This window comes from Siphateles boraxobius, unplaced genomic scaffold, assembly GCF_051911475.1.
Source record: "Siphateles boraxobius isolate OS27281-9 unplaced genomic scaffold, OSU_SipBor_1 81, whole genome shotgun sequence".
In the NCBI taxonomy this organism is placed as follows: domain Eukaryota; kingdom Metazoa; phylum Chordata; class Actinopteri; order Cypriniformes; family Leuciscidae; genus Siphateles; species Siphateles boraxobius.
The window spans coordinates 173,588-185,030 of NW_027509210.1; the positions used below are offsets into that span (position 1 = coordinate 173,588).

An 11,443-nucleotide genomic window follows, 5' to 3' on the forward strand; every position below is an offset into this window, starting at 1 on the left:
TGGTAATACGGTTGTGCTGTTGAGTCTCGCGCCTCATGAGGAGAAATAGAAACAATGAGCGCAGTTCACACAAAGAAACTTAATGAACATAGAGCGGTTAAAAAATTAATGTGGAGTTTTCATATTTATAATATATGATATGATACAGTTAAGCACCACGACTGCTGAATACCATCACGATTGAAAATATGACACTGATTTCATATGACAGTTCAATAAACAAGTAATCAATATCAAGTCACTTACATTTTAGAAACAATATTGACTGTTTTTCTATTTGAGCAGCGAAAATAGTTCCAAACAAACATCCCAAGAACCACAGCGCAGCTCACCGGAACACATAACTGCATTAATGAATGATTCCGCGCTTTGAATGAATCGATTGAGTCAAAGATTCAATGACCCATTAAACAACTACCTCATTCCTTAACGATTCAGCCGTTTGAACGAATCATTTGAATAAATGACCGAATAACTCACTCATTAAGACAGTCACCTGCCGCCCCCTACTGGTGGTTTAGTTTCGTGTTTAAAAGTAGGCTATAATTCTTTCCAATATCTTTTTTGTATCTTCAAAAAATATTTAAAACAATCTCGTAACATTATTTAATGCAGTTGTAATTTTTCAGTGTAAATTAATTAATTTGATTGGTAACAGCATAGTGTTTATTTTTTTCAATTGAATGTATTGATCAAATCTAAGAATTTAAAATGAAAGATGAAGCATACGTTTAAACCGATTTCTGCATTTTTACTTGGACAAGAGAATGGCTGATTTACTTGTTCGAAGGAAAAGCACAAGTAAAGCCTTAATGTTGAACCCTGAGTTATATTTTATATACTGTAGGCCTAGTATTAGGCCTATGTTTATGTGGCAAGCAAGTTTTACACATCAGCCCAGTCTATTCTGTAAAGTTAGTGATAAGCCGGGTCCGAGTTTTTTTTGCACATTAATTTGACAATAAATGTGGCACACCCAATTTTTCTTATGCACACCCAGAGACGCTTTTCTGGCTACGCTAGTGCTGTGTGCTCTCGTAGATCATTAGGAGTGTCTGAAAGATGTAAACGTGAGAGATCTTGTGGCTGGTATGACCCAGGCGGGAGCCAAGAGACGTACGTGCTCCCTTATGGGCAAAAGGAGCGAATAAAAAATAAGATAAGATGAGAAATAGGTAAATAAGATCAGCATTGCACTGTCTGTGGGTTCGTCTGGTATATTAAAACAGTGAGAGATTTTGAGGCAGGTGCAAGCCAATGTCACGAGACTGGTGCTCAGGATTTTAAAAAAAGTGGGTACAGTAGTTGTAAGGCAGGCGAAAAGCGTTTGGTTAATGGTGAATATTGACCTATTGTACGTACCGTTCTGGCTCCCGTTGGCTTCAGGGGATATGCATGCGCTGCATATGGTTTAAAAACATATCTTACATATTGTGTACGTTCAAGTGGCATGCGCATATAATGCAGTGGCAGGCGCGAATATCTGTGACTGGTCGAGTGGCAGCTCCCCCTGCCACGCAAAGGTTTTACCCCTACTGAGATCGACTCTTATTTAACAAACGAATGCTGCTAGTTAACGGGATATGCTTTATTTGTATTGGTACATCCATGCCGCGAGATGTTTCAAAAGTGGTGGTGGGGGACAATATCGACACTGGCAAAAAGTGGCGGGGACATATGTTCCACCCGTCCCCCCCGTAAATGACGCCTATATGTAAATAGGTGTAATTTGTGTTTTAACAACGTTTAGCTCGAGTTATTGACCATCGAATCTGTGAAAACTGTCAATTTCACTCTAGTTAACGTTAGGCCTAGCAGCGACCGCATTTCTTTATATTCGAGTCCAAGTTCAATTAACCGCTCCATTGTTAACGTACGGAGCTCAATGCCAATTACACAAAGAAGAAAACCACACATTTTTAATACGTTCAACTTTGAAAACGTGGGCTAGGCCTAACTTACTTAATACGTCATAACAAAAACGCTATTCGATTTTCCTAAGTAATTAAATCTCGTTTAAGCCTTCTGTAGTCATGTTAGCGATTTCATCTGTGGTTGAAAGCAATAAATGTCACTTACCAAGCTTAATTCCAATGAAGTGAATGTTTAAAAAAAAAAAAAAGGGTAAAACGAATAACGTAACTAAACAAGAAAAGGCGGGGTAACGACCGCAAACTATTTCTAAGGTCTCTTAAAAAAAAAAAAAATTAAAATAGCACGGGAACATCGCAATGAGTAGCCTAATAAGTTACTATTTTGCTCAGCTATGCAGAAACTATGGAAGAGTGCAACATACCGAGCCCATTATTAGACATTCTCTCAACATACCTTTCATTTGGCGATGACATCTCCTGATCGTCTTCTGTGCCTCTTCTTTTACTGTAAACACCAAAATTGAGTTCTTACGTTAGATTTATTATAAATAACTGTATCCCGACCCGACCAAAGCTTTGCCGACCAAGTTTTTATATGCAAGTTAGTTTTGGACACTTTGTAACATTGACATTCACGTTACACAATAAGCAATTCTTATTGTTATGCGTACAGATGCTTGAAACATCTCTTCTTTTATGTTCACATTGATAATTGAGTCGGTAATTTATGGTAAAAATGCATAATCACGGCACAATCAATGCATAATCTCAAATATATATATATATATATTGCAATTACCATCATGCTGTCGTTGCTATTTTGAAGAAGCTGTTAAATAATACAAGAATAGTAGGCACAAAATTTCTTACCAACAGTCTCTAACGTCGTTCACCTTAATAGTGAAGTTTCGTGTTTCGCGGGGTTTTTTTGAACAGCGAAGCCCTGCCTTCTTTTTTTCTTTTTTTTTTCTTTTGATTGGCCGGCTATGATCTTTGAATTTCATTTAAAAGAAAATGCTTCTTTCTTGGTTTCATATCTATAAACTCAATAAGTCTATTCTTATTTTATTTAAAATAGTCTTCGTTTTAAAAATATGTCCTTATTCTTTCAGAACTGGAAGGCTTTCAATATATTTGAAAAAAAAAAAAAAACATTTTTTAGTCCGCGTTTTTTTTAATGAAAATGGTCCTTTATTATGGTCACTTGGATGGATGTAGGTTTAGTCTTGCAATATACACTTTACACAAAATATACAATATATTTTTATCATAATAAGCATAAATATAGGCTATACTATTTATTAAAAACACTTAATAAAGAATTATATATTATATTATGTATATTTGCCATAGTTGCTGTTTTGGGTCTGCTGCCCTCTAAATCCAGCATTACTTTAAATTAATAATTATATATATATATATATTCTTTTAAAGTAATACTGGATTTAGAGGGCAGCAGACCCAAAACAGCAACTATGGCAAATATACCACTACATATAATGCTCTTGAAGACCCGTAAAAGCAACTTACTTCAAAATACATTGAAATGTCTCAAATACATCAGAAAATAATCAGATGGCTTCTAGACTCACTGAATGGTATCACTGTCAGATTTAACAGTGGCACAGGAATAATTATTTCATAATGTCTCCGAAAGCAGTGATAACTCGCCTGCCACTTGAACACCTTTTTTGTTTGTACAAATTCGTTTAACATCTCTACATGCAATAGGCCTACATCCAATTTTGTTTTCATTGATGTACAGCCACGGGGAGTACTGTTTCCTCCATATAGCCCCGTTCACACTACAAGCGACTTTGTCGCTGTATGTCGCCAGTGGCTGGCGATGAGGTCGCTAGTGGGAGTTCCCACTACTGGTTGCCTTTATGAATGACATCCAATGATGTGGAGAAGGATCATACGCGCTCCGCTCCTATTGGTTGTCGCTCCCGTAAGTCGCTCCTCATTTGCATAAAGTTAAACAGATTTCAACTTTGTCGCGTCGCCAGACACGCCCCATCCGGTCGCCAACGGTCGCTGTCGCGCGTGTCGCCGGAAATCGCCAGCTCCCCATTGAAATGAATGGTATCGCGTCGCTTGGTCGCGTGTAGTGTGAACGGGGCTTATTTCTAACTGATTTCTCCAGTTATCAACTTCCTTGCTCTGAGTTTTGGTGCTGAGCCGTTCAGAGCTGTTGGTGACCTGCTCTTTGCTTTCGTTGATCTGTGCTGAGCTGCTGTTGGTGGTAGACCCATATAAAGCTGTTATCACTGCATTTGTCCTCTTCTGAGATCTTGTCGCTGCTAACCTGTGCTGAGCTCCTGCCACTGCCCTCTGCTAAACTGGAATGGACTGTGCTTGCCTTGGAGGTCCTCTTTACCTGCACACTAGACAATGTCATGTTTTGGTTTAAATTTTTTTTTTTAAATAAATACACATAATGAAATGAAATATACACTATCAGAAGTTGAGATCTATACAATTTTTAAATGTTTTTAAAAGTATCTTCTGGTGAAAGCTACATTGATTTGATAAAAAAAAAAACAGTAATATTGTGAAATATTGTTTTCTTTGTTAATATATAGTAAAATGCGTGATCAACGCTGAATTTTCAGCATCATTACTCCAGTCTTCAGTGTCACATGATCCGTCTGAAATCACTCTAATATGATGATCTGATGATCAACAAACATTTATGTAATAAACATTTATTTTATTTTTCAGGATTACTTGATCAATAGAAAGTTCAAAAGAACAGTTTCTATTTGAAATAGAATCTTTTGTTACATTATAAATGTCTTTACTGTCACTTTTGATCAATTTAATGCAACCATACTGAATAAAAGTATTAATTTATTTCCCTACATTTAAAAAAAATACATTTCAGATCTGAAGGATCATGTGATGAAGACTGGAGAAACGATGGTTAAAATTACTGTTTTTACGGTATTTTGCATCAAATCAATGCAGGTTGGGTGAGCAGAAGAGACTCTTGAACATTTGAACAGTAGTGTACATCCAACAGAATGATTCTAGCTTTATTTACCAATGTAGTTTTTACCCTAAAAACAACTGGATGATTAATGTGGATTATGTGACACTGTGATGACTGTGATAATAATGTTTGTTCCAAAAGACTTGATTAAATAGATGTAACTTGTTTATTAGATATTAAACATATAGATTGTGACAAAACAGGCTGTCAGTCTGTGTGTTGGTGGGGATTTTTCAACTATTTCAGCACATGCGATTTTTACATTTACGTCCAGTAGGGGTGGCGGGAAAGCACTGTTATGAGTGAGCAAGTCAGCAACTAGGCTATTCAACCACTGAAAAGGGCTGCTTTATTCAGAAACAAACAATGCCATGGCAATCAATGTCAATTATTGCTATTTCAAGAGTGAATCCCGCATGCATATGTAATTCCTAAAACTTTGTGTTTACGTGGGCATTTGGTCCTGGCAGCATGAAAAACAAGTTTTATACAAATTCTGAATGGAAATTAGAAAGCATAGACAGCACACAACGATCGCTCCCTTTACTAAAACGCTGTTATCCATCGAGATCTCTAGCACTCCCATAGAACCAGGACTATTAATAATGAAAAAAAAAAAAATAGTAACTGAAGCCTAAATGTTTCCAATTTACGCAAGGAATACAAAAGCCCCGATATGGTGTGGGTAGATATAAAGTAGAAAGATACATAGAGAGAGACAATTACCCCTCAAAAAAGTCGGTAAGAAGCTTTCTCTTCCCGACCTCGAGTGGAGGTTTATTTTTCTCCATTTTTTAAGTTAAAATTACTCTTTAGATGTGGGGCGGGGCGTTTAGGCCTACATTTTAAAGAGACATGGCAACTAGCCAACTTAAAACAAATTATTGTAAAAAATCAATTCACGAAATTTACCGTACCCATTGCATGCATTTAATCAGATTTGTTATTATTATTTTTTACTAAAATAAAAATATCTGAGGGAACCCCCTAATTCTATTTTTTACATCTTATGGGGGGTCCCGGATCCCCCCAGCCCCCCCTCAATTCGAGCACTGTCTAATCGTGCAATCTTTCAGAGATATTGGCACTAAACCTTATTTAATTTCCTATTGGAGCAATTTTGTCAATATGGTGGATTGGAAAAAAATGGGATAAATTGTAAATAAATTCAGAAGTTTCTTTTGAATTAATATATTAGCAGCACATTAGCAGATTGTGAACACAAAGCACTCACTTACTGTAATATTAGACTCGGTTATGGTTAAGCATTTTTGCTTTACTTTCCTATAGAAGCGATAGGAAAAAGTGTCTATCGCAATCACGTTAATACTATGGGTAAATCTGCTTGTCTATATGTACATACTCAAGTGTACTGGGTTGCCAAGTAATAGTTTTAATACATTTACATCATCACGATTGAGTGTTTGATTATTGTTCATCCAGACAAATTTTTAAGTTAAAATATAGAATGTTCAATAGAAAGGTAAATCGTTTTTTTATTTTTTTATTGTTCTTAATGCTATAAGATGTTATGTGGTTTCTAGGGTACCTGGGGTGGTTGCTAGAGTATTGCTTTGCAATTGCTTTGGTATTCTGAATAGTTGCTATTTGGTTGGGTATTCTGGGTGGTAGCCATGCCAGTAGATTGGAAATAGTAGATAGACAGAGACATAGACAGAAACTTCAAAATGTCTGTTAAAGACCAATTGCAAATGAGCAAACAATTTCAAAAACACATCCGTAGATACAAACTTCCATTTGACATGTCTGATCTGCAAGTGTGCAAAGTAGAAAAACAATTGGTGCAGATAGCCTTATGGGTAGCACACTGACACAGGACACTGTTGCGCTTCTGGTGTCCCGAGTTCCGGCTTGTGGACCTTTCTCGATCACATCCCCCTCTAATTAGGCTCCCACTTAGCTTTTTGTCCATTCTGTACTGTCCTGTCTAAAAAAAGGTGAAAATAACAAAAACTGATAAAAAAAAGAAAAATTAAAAAAAAGTAAAAGGCTAGTATATATATATACATATGGCTAGTTTGGAATCCACATCCTCCGAACCTAAAGGAGTTAAATGAATGGTAGGACAATGAGGTTCAGATCCATTTTAGTGATTGTTCACTACTGAATGTTGTTCAAAACACTTTGAGCAACCATCAGTGCCTCCTGGTAAATATCCACACCAAACAAGTCACTGTGTTTGATAGGGTCAATGCTACCCTGGAGTTGGGCCTCCAGCATCTCTCGAAGTGCTGGTTGCGTCATTGGAATGTCAGTTTGTTGCCGCGGATCTTCAACAGGAACTGGTCCATCCCAATCAATACCCCAGTCAGACATTTCAACCTATACGAAAAATAAATAATAGTAAGGTACGTTAATAATTTGTAATAAGATTTGTAAATATAAACATTGGTCAAGAGTTCAACATTGAAGTAAATCTGGAACTGTTTATACCTCTTCAGGGAGCTGTTGTGGTGCAACAAGTAGTCCAGCCACCCACAGCTGCTGGGGAGACTTGTAGCCCTCCGAAGAGAGGGGATGTCGGGCCCAGGTGTCAGAAAAGAACTTCAGATGCCAGTTCAGTCTTGGAATCATCACAAAGTGTAGGCATGTGATATGAACATCACTGTTCGGGTCAAGAGCTCCAATGTCCTCCAGGTGCCGGAAGGCCGCATAGTAAATATGGATGACTGTGCACCATAAATCTCGCCATAGCCTCTCTATGCGTTGATTATGGACACTCTTGCACGTGATGTAGCTCTTGCGCTCTGACAGAGAATGTACACATTTAATAATCTTAATTTAACAGAAACATCAATAATTCAATAATTCAACAAAAACAACTGCAATCAATGGAAATATTCACTGATAATCTAACTAGGGACAGATGACAGCCAATCCTTTTCTAAATGTGATACAATAATGAACACCTGTGTAGAATTTATATATATATATATATATATATATATGTATTTTATACTCTTGACTTACTGCACCTACCAGGTCCTCGATCAGGATGTTCTAGCATGAACCTTGCCACATCTACATTTTCCCCACCATGGTCACTACGGACACGCTGAGGCAGACCATGAACATGCACAGCTTCCAAGAAACATTGCAGTACAGTAGAGGCCCTGTTGTTATTACTGGCTTTCAGGAACATAATTTTACGGCTAAAGCCATCAATGCCCCCATGGACAACTATTCTCCAACTGTGAAAAGAGGGAGGAAGAGAGAATATATAATTAGAAATAAATTATTTAACAGGAACAGTTGACAATGTGATGGTATAGATATGATGGCTGATTATTGTAATGCCTCAAATGATAAATCAACTTTTTAAATTTTATATTGTGTATTTGCAAATAGAGGGTATGCGCGTGACGTCACCGTCGCCGGAGTGCCTGCAGTTACTCACAGTGAGTGGCAAAAAGACTGAATGAGCCGTGAATGCCGCGAAAAACAAACACAACACATATAAAGTGCGAAAGAGCTTTGCGATTGACTGTACAACTAGATTTGACAAAGAATCAGAGGTATATTTTTACAGACTGCTATAGAAAGAGGAGCAAATGGATCGCTGCAATTCACAGAAACAACTGGACTCCAGTCAGCGAAAGGTGGATTTACAGTTATCATTTTGTGTCAATATGCTGAATTTAGGTGTAAAACCATACCCATATATTTTGTATTGTTATATATATTAACAACTCATCAATTAAATATTTATCATTGCATATTCTGCATTATTGGATGTTTTTTAATAAACACGGACCAAAAAAAATATATATAAAGTTTAAGGGCTGGAGGATATGATGCTATATATAACACTGATATAAGTGATCACCCGGATTTAGACCTACCTATATTGTATTTATATAAAGAGTTCACGGGCAAATTTGCTTTATGTTTAGGTCTATATTGCTTTTATCTCCCCGGTGTCGAAATCAGGCTAACCAAAATGTCAGGCAACACGATTCCTGGCTGCATGTCAATATCCATGGATCACTGGAACTTTAGTAAGTTGTAAGGAACACTTGAGTCCAACATTTAGTTTAAATTGATCAAATTGTTCGTTTTAGTCGCATTTTCGCAGTTTCTCCTATTAAATCCAGTCACGCAGCAGATCTTTTGCCACTCAGTCAGGCTGAGAGGGGTTGTTCCGGCGGTAAAGTGACGTCAATGCATTCCCTCTAGAGTGCCGAAGTGATGACGTCACTTTGTAGGACAACTCGGAAGCTAGCGGCGCATGGATTCCCTCGATCGAAAAACTATGCATTTTCCCCATAGACTTTTGGAAAATCGCAAAAAATAAGATCTGTGTTTAACAAAGAGTTGTGACCCTTACACATTTTGTCTATCAAGATAATCTTTACAAGTTCATCCAAAATTTATACATTTTGAAGCCTATATAAAGTTTTTTAAAAACACAAGCAGACACAATACAGTTTAAAAAACCACAAGCAGGTTATAACTGTGTGTTCAATGTCATAGATCAAAATGTGAAAATATTTAGAAGCTTTGTTAACCACAGACCTTATTTCAGGCGATTTAGCAAAAACCCATTCAAGAATCCCATAGACTTTAGAGCGAGGGAACCAGGAGTGCTAAAATGCTAACTCACTTCTGCGTTTTGACCTACAGAGTGACGTAGTAACTTCAGCACTCAGCTATGTATTTACAGTTGTCTATTTTTTTCCCGCATTAGACGAATAATCGAAAAAATAAAAACTTAAAAATACAACAAAAAAAAATTTGTTGTCCAGAAAAAATACTACCTACTAATAATGTTACTAATTACAAAAAAAATAAATAATGATAAAACATTAAACGGTACCTTCTTTTAAAAGTCTTACCGGATGAGTTTATGGTTGCCATCAATATGCCACAGGGAGAGAGGTGCTGGAACTGAATAAGGGCGTCTTGGAACAATATTCAGTTCCAGTCCACGTAACATAGTTCCAACCGGATCAATGGCTCTCATAACGTCCCGAACTCTTCGTTGTTGTACCCTAGAAACAGAACTGTTATAATGACATGCAAAAGTTTCTCCTCCTTAGTCAAAATATGTTGCTATGCATATCAATGTCAGTAAAAGACAACCTTGTTTCCTAAATTGATGTATTGTATGACAACAACTAGTCTGTTTGCCTGCTCCTGGAGAGTTACCGTCCTGCAGATTTTAGCTCCAACCCTAATCAAACACACCAGAAGGGGCTAAAGATGTGTTCAGGGTTGCTTGATAATTACAGGGTTGGGACTGAAGTCTGCAGGACAGTAGCTCTCCAGGAGCAGGGTTGAAGATCCCTGCTACAAGGGTAAACAGAACAGAACCAAATGTATAGCAGATGTCATTAATGTTTCTATTGGCAATAGAAATTAATCAGATTTGAATATCAGAAGGCGAAGTCCTACTTTCAAAGAGAGGTGCCTGGAGCTGGGTATGGAAGAGGCTAATTAGCTCCTGAGCAACACACTAAGCTACTGAATAATACTGAATGGTCTATATAGAGATACCATGATAGGAACCGTACTCCTATGTAGACGCAGATCAGCTGAGAGTCAGCGAATACAAGCTAGAAGTAACATGACATGCTAGAAGTTTGATGAGGAATATAAACCATGTCTCTATGGTTAAGAAGTAACACTCTTTTTGAAACATACTCACGTTTGAAACGTACCTTATACCTCTTGCTTTAAGATGTCCCATGACCATCTTTTGTCCTGTATTAGGACAACTGGCAATAAATTCTATTACATTTCTTTTTAAGTCTTCAACAGTGATATCACTGTAAGTCTGCCTCACAGATAACTGATACTGGGTCATTCTGTTCCGGATTGTTCGTTGACTTAGAGAATACATTGCAGCAATTTCTTTAACTGTGAAATGTTCGTCAAGTAAATATTTCAGTTGCTCTTCACTGAGAAAGAAAAACCTTTCACAGGTTTGGACTGGCAAAGAAAAGATATGTAGCTCATGCAATGCAACATTTAATAGTGAAAATATCTCCTCTTCATGTCGCAGTGGTCTGTACACAACAAATCTGGACAAAACATGGACAATGCTTTCCAGTCTAAAGAAAAAGTTATCACAGTGTGTATCTACAGCAGCCTGTCTCAGCTCTGCACCTAATGACTGCAGGCTCTCAGAGATGGCACTCAGCACCTCCTGAAGAACATGTGGTTCTTCGCTGAAAAGAGAGAAAAAAGAAAAGAAAAAACATCAGATCAATAAAATACAGTCCAGTGTAGCAATCAAGACACTCCTGAGGGATACAATTACAGGGTGATATTACCAAAATATGTAAATACTGCTTAAATTTGACATTTTTACTTTTTTGAATTACAATGTGATAGTTTGTTTCACTGTTTACTTAAAAGGTTGGAAAAGGTTGTGCGATTTTGTCTAAAAAAATAAAAACATGTTCTTGGTGCTATGTAACCAGAGGGTGAAGCTTCCAATAACGCATCTAAAAGCTATCAATCAACTCTCAGACAAGAAAAAGAACACTGTTTCACACCAGAGTATGTGATTGGAGTGGTAATATTTCCAGAGCGGAGAGAGACTTTATGA

At 37.1% G+C, this 11,443-nt stretch overlaps 1 protein-coding gene across 1 annotated transcript; it reads right to left on the minus strand.

Annotated features, from left to right (window-relative positions):
• Window positions 1-6,303: 6,303 nt before the first annotated feature.
• On the minus strand, window positions 6,304-11,116 carry LOC143730765 (uncharacterized). The gene is made up of 5 exons (XM_077221350.1): window positions 10,551-11,116; window positions 9,726-9,881; window positions 7,870-8,081; window positions 7,324-7,637; window positions 6,304-7,212 (listed from the first exon to the last, which is right to left on the minus strand). The coding sequence occupies exons 1-5, from the start codon at window positions 10,730-10,732 to the stop codon at window positions 6,991-6,993; spliced, it is 1,086 nt and encodes a 361-aa protein (XP_077077465.1). The 5' UTR covers window positions 10,733-11,116; the 3' UTR covers window positions 6,304-6,990.
• Window positions 11,117-11,443: the final 327 nt, after the last annotated feature.